Source organism: Leopardus geoffroyi, chromosome E2, assembly GCF_018350155.1.
Source record: "Leopardus geoffroyi isolate Oge1 chromosome E2, O.geoffroyi_Oge1_pat1.0, whole genome shotgun sequence".
In the NCBI taxonomy this organism is placed as follows: Eukaryota; Metazoa; Chordata; class Mammalia; order Carnivora; family Felidae; genus Leopardus; species Leopardus geoffroyi.
In genome coordinates this window covers 44366884-44385840 of record NC_059335.1, presented here as the reverse complement: position 1 = coordinate 44385840, position 18957 = coordinate 44366884, and the positions used below count along the sequence as shown (strand labels likewise).

Below are 18957 nucleotides of genomic sequence, written 5' to 3'. Positions count from 1 at the left end.
TGGGCTTTCATGTCTGCAACTTGCCCTTCAAAGCTTTGAAACTCACAGCTTAATTTCATCAAATGCCCGCAGGTCAAATGCAGGTTCTTACAGTCGTCAGTTTACCTTTCAGGATTTTGACTTAAGATGTTGGTTTGGGAAGTCTCTGTTTTCTTGTTAGCCCTCTAATACTTTTTAGCTTTTTAAGTGTTTTAAATATGTTATCCTGCATAATAGTTGTTTTCAGCTGAGCTGTCTCATCATCATCAGAAATGGAACACAGAAATGTATTTTCTCCTAGATTTTGCCTGGACTAAATTTAAGATTTAATGTTTTAATTCATCTGACAAATGGGGTACATGCTGAGGTTTCTTTGTTATTAGTAATGGTTAGCATATCAGATATTCCAGTTATAAATTCTGGTATCCTAAAAAAAAAAAAAAAAAAAAAAACTTCACTACCGAGCCCCTCCTTTAAGGGGCTGTCTCAGAGCTTAATTTGGAGTTATCTTCACATTTTACAATCTTTGACCCACTGACCTAACTGATCCTCTCAGCAACCTAATAAGTGTTCCATGTCACAGCTCCTGATACATACTGCTGAAAGATCAAACATGCTGTGCCACCAGAGAATCACAGTTAAGAGCAGAGCAGGGTGCTTTATGAGCTGTCATTTTCCTTGTATGTCCTTGTCACAAACAGCATCTGGACAGACACATCCGGGTGGAATTTTGCTGCTGACTTAACTATTTGGTTGCTGAATTACAAGACAAGAGATAATGAACATACTCAATTTTATCAGATTAGTATTCTCTGACTTAATAATTTTCCAAACTGAACCACTTTATAAACTAAATATAGGAAAGTTACTATTACGGTCTGGTTTCTAAGCAACCATTTCATTAACAAAAGCCCCACTTGGGAAAAACATCTGTTTGTCAGTAAGGTTTCTGCTGTCATCATGCCATTTCATGGTGAAAAAGCCATGGTCACCCTGTGCCTTAGTAATTCCTAGTTGTGAAAAGGTCAACAGGGGGTACTACAACAGAGGGAGCCATCTGTCTCGATTTGTGCTAGTCCCTGAACCTTGCTATCATGAAACGACTGTTTTCCTAAACAGCCACATAATTTAAAAATATTATCTTCTGATTATAAAAGCAATAAATGTTCATACTAATAGAGTGTGAAAAAATAAGAAAAAAAAAAGGCACGAAGAAGAAAATAAAGATCACTCGACTTTGACACCACATTAGATCTCACTTGGAAAATGGATCCCACTGCTAAAAAAAAAAATTATTTGAAAACCACTGGCCACAAATAACTCTTTATGGCTTTATCTTTTTCATCTGCAATTAGGATGTTTTTCATAATGGATAAAGGCTAAATGTTGAAACTGAATTCAGAGACTTGTAGAAATAGAGATTTGCTGTTGTTTTAAAAGCAGAACCTGGTTTTCACACGAAATCTTTAGAGGAGACTCAATGAAAGAGAAAAAAGCAGAGTCTTCTAGTTACAGTGGGGCTGACTGGTGCTACCTCCTTCACTGACCCTAGGGTCCTGTAGAACACAGGCGTCCATGCGGTCCTCACTGTCTACAGGCTCCTCCCTGCCACAGTACCGTGGCTTTGCTGTTCCTTCAGTCTGGAACACTCTTTCCTCCCTCCTTTACTAGATTCATTCATAATCATCCCCCATATCTCAGCTTATGGGTCATTTTTCCCTCCCCCTCTCTGTCAGTAAAATGTCCCTAACGCAGGCTCTCATATCACCATGTAATTTTTCTCCATAGCACCTGTCAAAGCCACATTTCACATTTGTTCATGTGATTACTAGATTACTACTTGCCCCCACCATCTCCTCCCTGCATCAAATGTAAATTCATTGAAGGGAGGGAATGATTTTTTTTAGCAATGTACCGAGCACAGTGCCTTTGCACATGGTAGATACTCGATAAATCTTTATGAATGAATGAATAAACGTTTTAAACCATTAAGAAAAAAAAATCAATGGCCAAAGATATTTTACAATTATTTCTGCCCTTATCTAAAGTCAGGCTAATACAGAGAAAGACAGATACCATATGGTTTCACTCTTATGTGGATCTTGAGAAACTTAACAGAAACCCATGGGGGAGGGGAAGAGAAAAAAAAAAAAAAGAGGTTAGAGTGGGAGAGAGCCAAAGCATAAGAGACTGTTAAAAACTGAGAACAAACTGAGGGTTGATGGGGGGTGGGAGGGAGGGGAGGGTGGGCGATGGGTATTGAGGAGGGCACCTTTTGGGATGAGCACTGGGTGTTGTATGGAAACCAATCTGACAATAAATTTCATATATTGAAAAAAATAAAAATAAAAAATAAAGTCAGGCTACCAATAATGGAAAATAGAAGTTGGACTTCAGGGCGCCTGGGTGGCTCAGTCAGTTGAGTGTCCAACTTCGGCTCAGGTCATGATCTCGCAGTTTGTGAGTTCAGCCCCACTTCAGGCTCTGTGCTGACAGCTCAGAGCCTGGAGCTGCTTTCGATTCTGTGTCTCCCTCTCTCTCTGTCCCTCCCCTGCTCATGCTGTTTCTCTCTCAAAAATAAATAAACATAAAAAAAAAAAAAAAGTTGGACATCAAGTGCAAACCTGCTTCTAAAACAGACTTCTCCTCAGAAAGCAAACTTTAGCAATCATGCCTTGGCAGGTGGACAGGAGGGATGACCTAATTAGGTCTCTGTAGCTCAGTGCCTGTGATCCATTCCTGAGGTTCAATTCATTCCCAACCTTCCAGCGTCTTCAAGCTGGCCTTATGGCCAGCAGACAGGCCATAAGGCCAGGAAAACTGAGTACAAAGGTCCAATGTAAGAATCTAATGATGAGTTGCCAAAACTCTACAGATACCATTTAAGCGCACTTTTTCCACCACCGCCCAAGATCTTGACGTGACCAAAGAAGGATAAACTGATGCTTCAATCAGTTAAAAATGTTAAACTTATGACTCAGCAACAAAAGGAACTATGTCAGGGTTAATAAAAAAATATAATTGGGCTTATTAAGTGTGTGAACAGTTTCAAGGATCATTTTAATCACATCTGGTGAGATTAGGAATTTTAATTTGTATTTGAAATAAAGGGTAACATAGGCTGTCTGCTATTTAGTTTGGGAGAGAAAAGCAAGGGCAGGGTACCTCTCTAGCCACTACCTCAAAGCAGTTCTAGTAAAACACATGGATTCCTTAGAGAGTCAAGTAATATCATACTTAAACAGAAACCTAAAGAGGAACTCGCTATTTTACTTGTGAGTTCTATCACTGTTTTATCCTCTTTAACTCGCCTTCAAATTCCAACTTTACTAAAGACAGGGTGGCTCTAGGGCAAAATTGAAACAGCTGTTCTGCAGAGAAGGTACTTTCACCTTCTTAATAGCTTGTAAAGTAGACATCGAAACAACTGAGTCTTTATCCCAAGGTGTCTCACTACTGCCTTCTTGGTAGTGAATTCTACCTTTGTGACCACTGGCTTACATGAATAGGAGGTAAAACATTTGAAATGAACCCTGAAAACCAAGAAATTAAGAAGTATTTACTTGCTCAGCTGAAAATGTCAAGATCCACTGGTCCCATGGCTTAATTCACTGTCTGCGAGAGCAGAGGCCGTGATGATTTAAGAAAGGTCAGAAAATGGAATGGAAACTATAAAGAACTTATCAAACTCAACACCCAAAAAACAAACAATCCAGTGAAGAAATGGGCAAAAGACATGAATAGACACTTCTCCAAGGAAGACATCCAGATGGCCGACCGACACGAGAAAAAATGCTCAACATCACTCATAATCAGGGAAATACAAATCAAAACCACAATGAGATACCACCTTACACCTGCCAGAATGGCTAACATTAACAATTCGGGCAATCACAGATGTTGGCGAGGATGCGGAGAAAGAGGATCTCTTTTGCATTGTTGGTGGGAATGCAAGCTGGTGCAGCTACTCTGGAAAATAGTATGGAGGTTCCTCAAAAAACTAAAAATAGAACTACCCTATGACCCAGGAATTGCACTACTAGGCATTTATCCACAGGATACAGGTGTGCTGTTTTGAAGGGACATATGCACCCCCATGTTTATAGCAGCACTATCAACAATAGCCAAAGTATGGAAACAGCCCAAATGTCCATCAATGGATGAATGGATAAAGAAGATGTGGTATATAGATATACAATGGAGTATGACTCGGCAATCAAAAGAATGAGATCTTGCCATTTGCAACTACGTGGATGGAACTGGAGGGTATTATGCTAAGTGAAATTAGTCAGAGAAAGACAAAAATCATATGACTTCACTCATTTGAGGACTTTAAGAGACAAAACAGATGAACATAAGGGAAGGGAAACAAAAAAAATATAAAAACAGGGAGGGGGACAAAACGTAAGAGACTCAAATGTGGAGAACAAACTGAGGGTTACTGAAGGGGTTGTGGGAGGGCGGATGGGCTAAATGGGTAAGGGGCAGTAAGGAATCTACTCCTGAAATCATTGTTGCACTATATACTAATTTGGATGTAAATTTTAAAAAATAAAAAAGAAAATTAAAAAAAAAAAAAAAAAGGGAATGGAGAGAGAAGGGGAGTAGAGACAGGTAGAATTTGGCTCTGGAGTTGATTCCAGTCTCCATCACTCACTGGTTGGCCTGGTAACGGCTTTCTCTGCACCCTCACCAACATCTGTGGTTGCCCGAGCTGTTAATGTTACCCATTCTGACAGGTGTGAGGTGGTATCTCATTGTGGTTTTAATTTGTATTTCCCTGATGATGAGTGATGTTGAGCATTTTTTTATGTGTCAGGTAGCCATCTGGATGTCTTCTTTGGAGAAGTGTCTATTCATGTCTTTTGCCCATTTCTTCACTGGATTATTTGTTTTTGGGTGTTGGGTTTGATAAGTTCTTTATAGATTTTGGACACTAGCCCTTTATCTGACATGTCATTTGCAAATATCTTCTCCCATTCTGTTGGTAGCCTTTTAGTTTTGCTGACTGTTTCCTTCACTTGTGCAGAAGCTTTTTGTTTTGATGAGGTCCCAATAGTTCATTTTTGCTTTTGTTTCCCTTGCCTCCAGAGACATGTTAAGTAAGAAGTTGCTGCGGCTGAGGTCAAAGAGGTTGTTGCCTGCTTTCTCCTCTAGGATTTTAATGGCTTCCTGTCTTATGTTTAGGTCTTTCATCCATTTTGAGTTTATTTTTGTGTATGGTGTAAGAAAGTGGTCCAGGTTCATTTTTCTGCATGTCACTGTCCAGTTTTCCCAGCACCATTTACTGAAGAGTCTGTCTTTATTCCATTGGATATTCTATACTCACCCCCCTCTTGACACCCTCCTGCCTCTACTTTTCCTTCAGGCTTGACTCCCTCACTCTACTCCCACATTTCTCAACCTTGTCCATCCACCCTTCAGAGTCCAAGAAGCTCCATGAAAACTACTGTTCTGAATTTTTTTTATTAAAATTTTTAAAAAATATTTATTTTTGACAGGGAGAGAGAGAGAGAGAGCAAGAGTCAGAGCGCGAGCAAGGGAGGGGCAGAGAGAGAGGGAGCCATAGAATCTAAAGCAGGCTCCAGGCTCCGAGCTGTCAGCACAGAGTGCAACACGGGGCTCGAACTCACGAGCTGTGAGATCATGACCTGAGCTGAAGTCGGATGCTTTAACCAACTGAGCCACCCAGGTGCCCCATACTATTCTGAATTTTTTAAGTTTATTATTTTATTTTTTAAAGTGCAGAATTCAGTGATTTTTAGTATATATAAAAGGTTGTGCAATGATCACCAATAGCTAATTCCAAAACATTTTCATCACTCGTATCCATTATCAGTCACTCCCCTTACCCCTCTCTTCCCCACCCTCTGGCAACCACTAATCTAGGTTTTCTATCTCTGTGGATTTGTCCATTCTGGGTGTTTCATATAAATGGAATCATACAATGTGTGGCCTTATGTGTTGAGCTTCTTTCACTTAGCAGGTTTTCAAAGTTCATCCATTTGTAGTGTGAATCAGTACCTTATTCCTTTTTATTGCCAAATAATACTTCATTATGTAAGATATACCACATTTTATTTATCCATTCAGCAGGTGATGAATATTTAGGCTGTTTCTACTTTTTGGCTAGTATGAATAATGCTGCGATGAGCATTCATATATAAGCTTTTATACAGACATATGTTTTCATTTCTCTTGGGTATGTATCTAGAAGTGGAATTGGTGGGTCATATGGTAACTATGTTTGACTTTTTGAGAGCTGCCAGACTGCTTTCCAGAGCAGCTGTACTATTTTACAGTTTCCACCAGCCGTGTATGAGGGTTCCGATTTCTCCACAGCCTCATAATTTATATCATTTTAAAGGAAGTTATTTTTAAATGTCACTCACTGGAGTCAGAAAAGCAACAAATGTCCAAAGTTCTGTACAGAAAGCTACATGTTTACCTGACCCACAATCTCTGATGATACAGTGATGAAACAGTCATGACCATCAGCAGGAAGAAAGGTAGGCAGTGTGAGGTCACACACTCAGATTCCACTAATGGAAGATGAATTTCAAAGATACACATAAAGAATGCTTAACAATAATACTGTACCCATTGCCAAATGGGCAAAGCCACACACACACACACACACGCACGCACACACACGTGCGCGCGAACATAAGTTCAGCACATTGTTACAGGAAGGGTTGATTTATAGTGAAACCATTTCCTATAAGCAGGCCCACTTCTATACCTAGGACCACCTGGGAACTCAGCCCTTGTACCTGGGCATGAGAACAGTGTGCTTCCTTGGATTAATCATTTTTCCCTGTGGCAACAGCATAGTTCTCAGAGCCAGACTCAAATTCTGATGTTGACACTTAGTATCTGTGTTACTTCGGGCCAGTTTCTTCATCTTTTTGAGTCTCAGTTCACTCGTTTGTAAAATAGGGGTAATATGTAACTTGCAAGGTTGCTGTGACTGGCACATAAGAGACACTAGTAAGTGGTAACTTCTATAATATTTACTTCCATTTCTCTTATATGGCAATTATCCAAGGCAATCTTAGGGAGTGAAAATAACTAACCCTTGAAGTAGCCAGTACACCTTTTACTTACAGGTAAAAGTGCTAAACTGCTAAATATTCTGATGCAAATCTGAATGTTTCAATCCTCAATTGATAGAGGAAACCACAGGACAGATATTTGAAAAATGAGGCTAATGTAAAACTCAAGTGTTCTGGGCTTTGAAATGCAACCTGTAAATGGAGGAAGGGAGAGAGAGAAGGCATTATAAATTATATCACTGGGGCTGCAGTAAGATAAGGTACGGTAGACTGGGAATTCCTGGGAAATGGGTCTCCGCCACCCTCCCAACTTTTGTGACTACAGGAAAGTCAATTATTCATTTATAAAAGGATGATCATATCTGCTTTTATTATATTTTGGGATTGTTGACAGAATCAAAGGTTTCTAGATGATTAAACATTATTCAATTTTTTAAAGTTTATTTATTTTTGAGAGAGACAAAGACAGCGTGAGTGGGGGAGGGGCAGAGAGAGTGGGAGAGAGACAATCCCAAGCAGGCTCCGTGCCATCAGCACAGAGCCCGATGCAGGGCTCAAACTCACGAAACCATGAGATCATGACCTGAGCCAGGTGCCCCAAGCATTATTCAATTATAATAAATACTGTCAATAATCATAATATCTGTTTTTTTTTTAAGTTTATTTATTTTTAAAAGGGAGAGTGCACACAGGAGAGGGGCACAGAGAGAAAGAGAGAGAGAGAGAGAGACACCAAGGATCCAAAGCAGGCTCTGCACTAACAGCAAAGAGCCTGATACAGGGCTCAAACCCACCAACTGTGAGATCATGACCTGAGCTGAACGAAGTCAGATGCTTAACTGACTGAACCATCCAGGTGCCCCTGTTTTTAATCTTAAAAAGCACAACAATAGAGCCAATTTCTACCATTATTTAAAAAGTTCTAAAGAAGTAACCAAGTGTACTGAAGGGAAAAAAAACATTTTTTGGAAGGTTTTTAGAAGATTTGGAAGCCATGAACAAGGTTCAAATTGCTTGCTAAGTAATCTTAGAAAAAAGACTTAAGCTATCTAAGTCTCAGAGTGTTTAGCTATAAAATGGGATTATGTCTCTTCATACCACAAAATTAACTCAAGATGGATGGTAGACCTAAATGTAATTGTGAAAACTATAAAACTCATGAAGAAAACACAGAAGTAGATCTTCATTATCTTGGGTTAGGCAGTGATTTCTTAGAAATGACACCAAAAATGCAAGCAATAAAGAGAAAAACTGGTAAGTTGGACTTTATCAAGAATAAACAGTTTTGTGCTTCAAATGACACCATTATTAAGAGAAAAGACAACCCACAGAATGGCAAAAAATATCTACAATTCATACATTTAATAAAGAACATGTTTCCAGAATATATAAAGAACTCTTATAACTCAATAATAAAAAGACAAACTATATCAGTTAAATATGGGCAAAGAATCTATTCAGACATTTCTCCAAAGAAGATAAAGAATGTACAACAAGGGACACCTGAGTGGCTCAGTCGGTTAAGTGTCCTACTTTGGCTCAGGTCATGATCTCACAGTTTGTGGGTTCGAGCCCCGCATTGGGCTCTGTGCTGACAGCTGAAGCCTGCTTCAGATTCTACGTCTCCCTCTCTCTCTGCTCTTCCCCCACTCATGCTCTCTCTCTCAAAATTAAATAAACATTTAAAAATTAAAAAAAAAGAAAGAAATGAATAACAAGCTCATAAAAAGATGCTCAACTTCATCAGCCATTAGGGAAATGCAAATCAAAACCACAATAAGATACCACTTCACACATAACTAAGATGGCTGTAATTAAAAAGACAGACAATGACAAATATTGGTGAGTATGTAGAAAAATTGGAACCCTCCTAAATCTCTGATGGGAAAGTAAAATGGTGCAGACACTTTGGAAAACAGTGTAGCAATTCCTCAAAATGTTAAACGTCGAGTTACTATATGACCCAGCGATTCTAAGTATAAACCTAGGAGAAATGAAATCATATGTCCACACAAAAACTTGTACATAAATGTTCATAACAGTGTTTGTTATTCATAAAAGCTGGAAAGTAAAAGCAACCGAAATATGACATCAACTTATGAATGGACAAACAAAATGTGGTTAATCTGTATGGTGGAACATTATTCAGCCATAAAAAGGAATATGTACCAATCCACGCCACAACATGGATGAACCTCAAAAACATTATTCTAAGCGAAAGGAGCCAGACACAAGACCATACAATGTGTGACTCCATTTACATGTAACATCTCCAACAGGCAAATCCACAGAGATGAAAAGTAGTTGAGTGCTTCTCAGGGGCTAGGGGAAGTAGGAATGGAAATTCACTAATAATGGATATGGAGTCTCTTCTTGAGATGATGAAAAAGTTGTAGAACTGTATCTAATTCTGGTAGTGATAGTTGTGCAACTCTCTAAATATAATAAAAACATTGAACATTTTAAATTGGTGAATTTAGGTGTATAAATTACATCTCCAAAAAAAAGTTTGAAAAGCAGGGATAATCTACTACCTAGAACTACTTTAAGAATTTACCCAGACAGCATATATGACAGACTATTTGTTAAAGGCTCATTTGTTAACTAGGTGGACAGGACAGGACATAAAAGCAATCTTCCCATTTCGAGGACATAAATGGAGATGATAAACTTCACAGAAACTGCATTCCAAATTTCAATGCCAGATCCAATTAGATGGTCCTTCAATGGATAGAATTATGCTCTGCTAATGGTTTCCCAACTTACTTCACTTGACGTAGAAATCTGAGAATAAGGTAGGGAGTTCGGCCTCTGACAAGTTAAGACTTGTAATCCCGCTCAGTTCGAAACTCAGTAAAAACAATTTCTTTCCACCTCTCCCCCCAACCACCCACCCAGCTTCCCGGCCTTTTGGTCTCCCTCCCCTTGTCTCTTTTTGCCAGAAATGAAAATTGTTCTCTGAGAGAAAGAGGGTAGAAGAGTTAGTGAGATCTGTTTGGGCATGTCAGGATATCCAGGTTGTCTCACTACACACACGGGTACACCTTCACCTCCCATGCTTGGCTCAGAGCCTAGGGTTTTTGTGTGTCTTTTTTTTTTTTTTTTCCTTTTTCTTTTTCAGTGAGTCTGGTAGTTTTACCCAAAGATCTTTCTGACACCGACAGGGATCAGTTGGATCTCTGAAATGCATCTGTCACTGGTTGCTTTCAAAATGTCCTTTAAATAATTCAAAGCGACTGAGAGAATACGTGAGCAGATCCACAGTGTGATAAATAACTTGTCTATAATATCTTCCTTGAAGAATATCACTTATTTATCATATTCATTATTGAACATCTATTGAACATTATTGAACTGAAGTGTGAAAAATACTCCAAATATTATGGGACCCTCAAGGACATATTTTAACTCCTATTTTGGAAAAAAGGACTCCCACTTTTTGCCTTATATATTTCCTGGTCAATTAAATGTTTTAAAACAATGAGAATGCATTAATTTGTGCAATTAATAATGATATACCAAAGAATTTAAAAAAATTACATATATATATATATATATATATATATATATATATATATACATACAAGGAATCCAAAAAGGAAAGACACTTAATGGCCACAGTCTAAGATTAGCTCTTCTACTTACTAAGGCTGGATTGCAACTCCAACGCAGCAACTTGGTATCTAATTCTCTGCCTGAACAACTCGCTACTAAGTACCACCTGGGAGCAGCTGCTGTGAGAATCATCAACCATGACTTTCTCAGTAGCACCACAAGGAGAGGCAGACCGTCTTTCATAAAATTAAACTTTAACTCATAGGGAATTTAGTTCTCAGACTGTTGTGATGGACAGATAATACACACACCAATAGTTCTTACATCAGGCATCAATAAGGATCTGTTGAATGAAGAAGTTTAATTCCCCTCTGCTCTGTGCTCAGACTGCACAGTTGGTGAAAAATTACAAAAGAAATACAACTTACCAACAAATTAAGCAAAAGAAAGATTGTAATTTTCACATGGAGACATTTAGGCAGGTTAGAAAAGGAAAACTTAAAGACATGGATGTGGACGTGGGCAAGTGCGTGTACACACACGTGCGCGCGCACACACACACACACACACACACACACACACACACTCCCCACAACGAAATGCTACTCAAACCACAGCCACACACCCCTTGTACTGCATGTTTACAAGGGGGCTAGTCTTGTCTGACTGGGAATCCAGAATGGCTTGGTTCCTGGAGTGCTTTGTATGTAGGCAAAAGGCATTGGCAATGCAGGTGGGAAAATTCAGCTCTTTCTTTTCTTAATGGGAAATTCACCTAAGGCCTTGGCCGTTAAATGCATGTTACAAACACCAAAACATCAATTAATTCAAACTTGTCCATTGTGGGGAGCTGAGAACAGAAATTACACCTCTACCTCCCATGTTCTTCATCACCAAATTAGCTACTAACTGATTAGCACACCAATTAAAATTACTAAAAACAAACATAAAACCAACAGTTGTGATTTTTATAGCAGACCCTAGAGGCTAATGAGCTCAATGGATTAATCAGCCAAGAAGCTTACTCCAAACAGCAATGTTGCCCCGTAAGAATGACATACCTCCTCTTCCCCCCAAAACCCGTCCTAAAAAAAAAAAAAAAAAAAAAAAAAAAAATCAAGAAACAACAGTATTACAGCTCCTTGAGAAAAGTACTGAATGACTTATTTTCTGAGACTTATTAACTATAGGTATTTGAGGTTCCTGCTTCATTGATTTACTATTTCCATAATTACCATTCATCGTCATGTGACTTCCTGAGCCCCAGGCTTATCTTAATTCTGAGCCTTCTTGCCCATTGACCTGTAGATAGTTACCTTCTCTCTTGACACCGTCTACTCTTTTGGCTTCTGCTCTCACCTGTTTGACCTCTTTGGGTGGTTGTTCTGTCTCCTTGGAAGAATTTTCTTTTTGCTTTTTAACCTAGTCATGACAACTCACTGTTATAGTGTTTCGTATATAGCAGGCGCACAATAAATGTTTGCTGAATAAAGAATGAATTCCAAGGCTCTGAAAACTTCATAACTGGCTTCAATTTTCCACCTTTCCCTGCATTCATGCTCTTTGCTCTGTGACCTGGCAGCTTATCCCACTGAAGGGAACCAGTGTATTTCTCTCCCTCTTGACTTTTGGGTTGGGCCACATTGACTTAGTGTAGCCGTCAAATTGAGGGAGAAGTGATAGGATGCAGGTTCCAACCTTAGACCTAACAAGGCCTCTCAAGTTTGTTCTTGTTCTCTTACACTTCTGCCATGGGCCAGGGGTGTGGAGGCCACTGGGAGGCCACTGGGCCAGGGGTGACCAAGAACGGGCACAGCAAAGCTGCCACAGCCTGCCCCTAGAACCATCTAGCCAAGCCTGTCCTAGATCAGCTGAACCCTATCGGTCTACAGATGTGTGAGTGATAATAAATGATTGATGTTTTAAAGTACCGAGTGTGGGGGCAGTTTGTTACATAGCAATAACTACCTGATAGAGTCTGCCTACTCAGACTTTAGATCTGAAAAGTTACATACATTACCACATTATTATCTAGCAATCTAACAGTAGAAGCAGCAGTAATAAGATGATGATGACAACACTAAAAGCATAACAGCTAAACCTATTTGGACACTTACTATGTGCTAGGCACTTTCAAGGTATTAACTCATTTAATTCTAATATTAATCTCCCTTCATATACTTTTTATGATAAAATAGTTTTAGATTTATAGAATCATGGAGAAGATAGCCCAGAGAATTCTCATATTCCACACCCACTTGCCCCTATTATTAATTTTTGCATTAGCATGGTACATTTGTCACAATTAATAAACTAAGAATGACATTTTATTATCAACCAAAGTCCATAATTTCCTCAGATTCTCTCTGTTTCTTCTGAATGCCCTTTTTCTGTTCCAGGATCCTATCTACCACATTACATTTAAATCATCATACCTTCTTACTCTGACAGTTTTATTCCTTTTCTCCCCTTAAGAAGTTTTAATTATTTTTGGTAACAGCTTGAGATATAATTCACATATCATAAAATCTGCCAATTTAAAGTATACAATTCAATGGTTCCTACAATATAGTAGGAACACAGTTGTGCAACAATCACCACAATCAATTTTAGAATGTTTTCATCACCCCAAAAAGAAATCCTTACCCTTCAACTATTACCTCCCAATACTTTCTCCTTTCCTGCCAGCCCTAGGCAACTACTTATCTAGTGATCTATACATTTTCCTATTCTGCACATCTCATATAAGGGAACCATACACTATGCACCCTTTGGGACTAACTTCTTCCACTTATAATGTTTTCAAGGTTCATCCCTGCTGTAACATGTTTCACTACTTCCTTTTTTTAATGACTGGCTAATATTGCATTGTACGGATAAAGTATATTTTATCTACCTGTCAGTTGATGGATATTTGTATTGTGTTCATGTTTTGGCTTTTATGAACACGGCTGCTATGAACATTCATGTACAAGTTTTTGTGCGGACGTAAGTTTTCATTCCTCTTGAGTATATACCTAGAAGAAATGCTGCGTCAAGTTTATCTTTTTGACAAAGTGCAAGACTGTTTTCCAAATTAGCTATGCCATTTTACATTTCTATTTAGCCCTCTTTCTACAAATACGAAATTGAAACCCAAAAGGGTCAAGTAATTTGCCCAAGTCCATATAGCTGAGCAGCACAGGAATGGAGGTGCGCCCAGGTGGTCTGTCCCAGAGTCCTAGCTCTTGACGATTATACTCCACTGGTGGAGCCAAGAGAAGCAAAAAGATAACCGATCTTCTCACCATTTCTGATTCTCACTCTTCTAGGAAGGATGCCTATTCTCTACATCCTGTTGAAGAAGCCTCTCTCTAGACTTGGAATCCACAAATTAATGGAGGTGGGGAGAACAACAAAGAATCACAAAGAAGAAATAAAATTATGGCAAAAAAATATTTCAATGAGGGGCACCTGGGTGGCTCAGTCAGTTAAGTGTCTGACTTCGGCTCAGGCATGATCCCATAGTTTGTGGGTTCAAGCCCCGTGTTGGGCTCTGTGTTGACAGCTTGGGTTCTGTGTCTCCCTCTCTCTCTGCCCCTTCCCTGCTCATGCTCTCTCTCTCTCAAAAATAAAATAAACATTTAAAAAAGTGTTTAAAAAACATTTCAATGAAAAATTGGTATATATTCTGAAATTCTTTTAAATTAAAGGGAAAGCAATGGTGCATACGAGCAGTAGTCAGGTACAAAAAGGTTAAGGTAATGAGAGTTCATGCGTGAGCCATTCTTTACTTCCTTGAATGAGAAGAAATGGGTTTTAATCTACAGAATGACAAAGACTTCCTCATCACTATCAGACACTGAAGCTCTATTGGAACCCTTAGGAAACCATCCAGGAACATTATTATTATGACTTAAATTGAGTCCTAGCTAGGAGACAGGGAGATGAACAAAAGGACCAGCAGTCTTGTGGTTCCATGACTTTAGAGATTTTGTGCAAACATATATGCCACAATCTTTGGTCCACAGACTCAGAGTCCTTTAAACCAGGACTAACTTACCCTGAATAGCAGACAGATATACAAAGGTGTCTTCATGCTCCAAGTTCTCCAAGAATATCTGCAACCACAAAATAAAGGAGTGATATGATTTGCAAAGAAAAAACAAGATATAAGTGACCCTTATGGCAGCCTCATAAGAATAAATGCTTTTCTTCTTGTTTGTCTTAGCCAGACATTGGTCTGACTTGAGAATCTTGTAGGGAAGACGGTGTATATGTTTGAAGACCCATTTTTACAATAGTTATAAAAGAGTACCAGTTAGAGGGAGATACTTCTTGAAGTGGCCAAGTATATACCAGAAGTAGGCATGGAAACCAAGATCTGGAAGAAGAATCTTCAATGTTTGCTCCACTACAGGCCATGGTGGGCAATACTCTCACATGTGACACGACAGACTACCAGTCATGAAACACAAGATGCCAAGTGTGGGGTTATGTCCAATTGATGGCATATTTGCTCTAATTTCATCCTTTTCCCTTGCATTCAGAAAGTATATGGAAATGCAAGTGACAGAGAGATGTTACTGAGATAACCCTGAATCTGTTCTAATTTATTTCTTTAAATGTTCTGCACATTTCGGCACTTCAGTTGACGTTAGTTACAAATTGTCTTCAACAGATTGTCTCACAATTGAGGAACGCACTGGGGTGTCAACTGCAGAGAGTACTTAAGCTTATGAAGAAGATAAGACAGTGACATGTTAAGTTTAGGCCCTAATATGAGGGCCAGAGAAAGACAGCAGCCATATGCCCATTTTTTTCCTGCTTGGGAGTCTAGGGGAAGGAAGGGGGTATCTGTTCCACATTTAGTGATGCATCGCTCGCGGGCACAGTGAGTCTTGATACCAACTTGATGCTGCTGGTCCCCACATCTGCAGCATGTTAGGGAGAGCCGAAAATTAGTTTAATTGGAAAGGGGGCCAGGTTGGAAGGGGTGGGATCATGTAAGGAGTAAAGGAAGCTTAATCCAGGGTAGTGGCCATGGGAATAAAGAAGAAGAGAGAGAGAGGTATTTGACAGACTTCTTGGAAAAAGAATTGACAGGACCTGACCAATCATGCACAGAAGATGAAGGTTAAACAAGTTCAAGAAAATCCCAAAGATGTTCATAGCATTCACCATCTATTTGGTGTATGAAGGGATATCTTTGGTGATTGATTACTCAAAGGAGATACATTATTTGAGGCTTACAGTAATATTTTAATGGCAGCAAATCCTTGGCACATTAACAGGCCTTGGTTTTCTCATCTTAAAATGGGGATAATACCAATATTGCAGGTGTTGTGAGGACTAGAGACAATGTCTGAAAGGTATAGGACCAGGCTCAATAAACAGTGGTTATTATTATTATACTATTGATTCTAACACTTCAGTGACTAGAGATAAATGTTTTCAATCAGAATTATAACTCTTAATCTAATGTCTAATGGCTAAAGAATATGAAAGAGATGATAATTATGATGGGGAACCTTTTTTAGATGCTCATTGTGTGCTTATCTCTATAATTAGTGCTTTACGCAGACTTTTTTTTTTCAAGGTGTCAGCAGGCTCATTCATTCCAACATATATATATATATATATATATATATATATATATATATATGTATTCATTCATTCATTCATTCATTCATTCATTTTAAGTAAGCTCTATGCCCAACATGGAGCTTGAATTCACAACCCTGAGATCAAGAGTTGCCCGCTCTACCAACTGAGTCAGCTAGGTATCCATACATGACTATTTTATTTTAAATTTTAAATATTTTCCTTCTTTTCTTTTGTTTCTTTTTTCAGATTTTATTTTTATTTTGGGGGTGCCTGGGTGGCTTGGTCGGTTAAGCGTCTAACTCTTGATTTTGGCTCAGGTCATGATCTCATGGTTTGGGAGTTCAAACCCTGTGTCAGGCTTCACACTGACAGCTTGGGATTCTTTCTCTCTCTCTCTCTCTCTCTCTCTCTCTCTCTCTCTCTCTCTCTCTCTCCCTCTCTGTCTCTGCCCCTCGCCCACTCAGTCATGCTCTCTCTCTCTCTCTCTCTCTCAGATAATAAACTTAAAAAAAGAATTTCTTTTTAAGTAATCTTTATACCCAATATAGGGCTCAAACTCACAACTCCAAGCTCAAGAGTTATATGCTCAACAGACTGAGCCAGTCCAGGTGCCCCTAAATCTTTCAACATAAAGTGGGTCCTACTGTTATTACCCTCACTTTACAGATGTAGAAATTGAGGGGGGGTGCATGGGTGGCTCATTCGGTTAAGCCTCTGACTCTTGATTTCGCCTCAGGTCACAATCTCACGTTCGCAGGATCCAGCCCTGTGTCTGGCTGTGCACTGAAAGCACAGAACCCGCTTGGGATTCTCATTCTCCCCCTCTCTCTGCCCTTCCCCCTTGAAAAATAAACAAACAGATGTAGAAATTGAGGTTCAGAAATTTTAAGTGACTTGTCCATGAAAATGATCTGGGATTGGATCAGTAGTCTCTAGACTCTTTGCTCTTAATCTCTAACCCATACTGAGGTCAGGAAAATTACCACAAAAGGGAAAAGATCCCCAACCAAGTATACATTGTCTCCCACATACATCTCTCGGGGACAGAACAGACTCTTCACTGTGATGGAGGGAGAAGGCAGGAGTGAGGGGAGCCAGTTCTGCACAATTCCCCTACAAAGGGGGCCCAGAAAAAACAGGTGGCTTCTCTGGGAATTTGCTCATGCTGTGCCTTCCCCTTTTCTTTCCTGTTCAAGCTCAACTGAGTGGTCTCAGGTGGTTATCTAAGTCTTTCCTGTGTCTACATCTTGCCTCCTCAGAACAATTACAATTTCCCTAAAGGTGGTCCAGAGCAGGGGCGTCTGGGTGGCTCAGGTGGTTAAGTGTCCAACTCTCAGTTTCAGCTCAGGTCACGATCTTGTGGTTTCGTGAGTTCGAGGACCACATTGGGCTCTGTGCTGACAGTGCAGGGCCTGGTTGGGATTCTCTGTCTCTCCTCCTCTCTCTCTGCCCCTACCCTGCTCACACTGTCTGTCTTTCTCAAAATAAATGAATAAAATTAAAGAAAACTAAAACAAAAAAACCCAGGTTGTCCAGGGCAGTGCTTGGTACATAGTCAAGGCTCCCAGAAAGCTGCCCCACTCTGCGGGCATGTGTTTTCCCAGTATGTTCTACTTACCTTGAGAAGCTTCTCTTGCATCTCAAGGGCTTTTGCTTCTCTCTGCTCTATCCAGCAGGAAAGAGTTCGCAGGGCAGCAGCCCGCGTTGGAATCTGAGGATCATAAGCTGATAAAATAACCTCCTGGAGCTGGTCTGTGGTGATGCTTCCAGACTTGTGGTTTGTAGTAGTTCTGGATGCACTGACCTCCTGAGCAATGGGTGGAGTGTGAGATTTCAGGCCCATTTGCCTGGATTTCTCCCGGCTTTGCTGTTGTTCGAGGTCAGACCCATTCCTGTTCTTTTCATGACTGGTTTGTTGCTGTTCTTCTATTTTCCCTTCTGGATCCTTTCCGTTCAGGGTACTTTGGGCAGCCACACTGACAGCATCGGTGGAAAACGCCCCATGGGTCGAGATGGTGATGCGGAGATCGGCAGCGAGCTCTTGGATGACAGGGTCAGGGTACACATTGGAGACCTTCTCCAACAAAGGCAGCAATTGCTTCAGGACAGCGAAATCACCTGACTTCAACTACAAAATGAAAGAACAAATGCCAAACCCAAATTAATATAGCAGATGTTAATAATGCCTAAGCACAAGGGAACATATTCTGAGTAAGATCTTATTCATGGTGTAATCAGCATAGTCTAGCACTCAGTACCTATTGTTGAATAATTATAGCTAACACTTATTTATTTTTTTTTTTTTAATTTTTTTTTTTGAACGTTTATTCATTTTTTTGGGGACAGAGAGAGACAGAGCATGAACGGGGGAGGGGCAGAGAGAGAGGGAGACACAGAATCGGAAACAGGCTCCAGGCTCTGAGCCATCAGCCCAGAGCCCGACGCGGGGCTCGAACTCACGGACCGCGAGATCGTGACCTGGCTGAAGTCGGACGCCTAACCGACTGCGCCACCCAGGCGCCCCAAGCTAACACTTATTAAATACCGTGTGCAGGTATTTTTCTGAGTTAAAAATAAACTAGTGATGTACATGATTACACTTAATTTTTAGTGGGAATTTAGTGGGAACCTGGTGGGAAAAACATGATTATCCTATGGTTTTAATTTGCATTAGCGAGACTACCAGTGCTATTAAGCATCCTTTCATGTTTTTTGGCTGTCTGCATTGCTTTTTTCTGTGAACACCCTGTTTACATCCTTTGGACCCACTTACCTGTTAGAC

General features: G+C 39.8%; 1 protein-coding gene across 4 annotated transcripts in view; it reads right to left on the bottom strand.

Moving 5' to 3' along the window:
• Window positions 1–18957, bottom strand: part of TANGO6 (transport and golgi organization 6 homolog) — a 194204-nt gene that overhangs the window by 97668 nt on the left and 77579 nt on the right. For all 4 annotated transcript variants that reach the window (XR_006702727.1, XM_045443300.1, XM_045443302.1 and 1 more), the window contains 2 exons: window positions 17794–18303; window positions 14632–14689 (listed from right to left, as the gene is read on the bottom strand). Coding sequence is in view for 3 of the 4 variants with exons in the window: in XM_045443300.1 (XP_045299256.1) it covers window positions 14632–14689; window positions 17794–18303 (568 nt within the window). In the remaining variant the exon portion in view is untranslated. The remainder of the gene's footprint in view (window positions 1–14631; window positions 14690–17793; window positions 18304–18957) is intronic.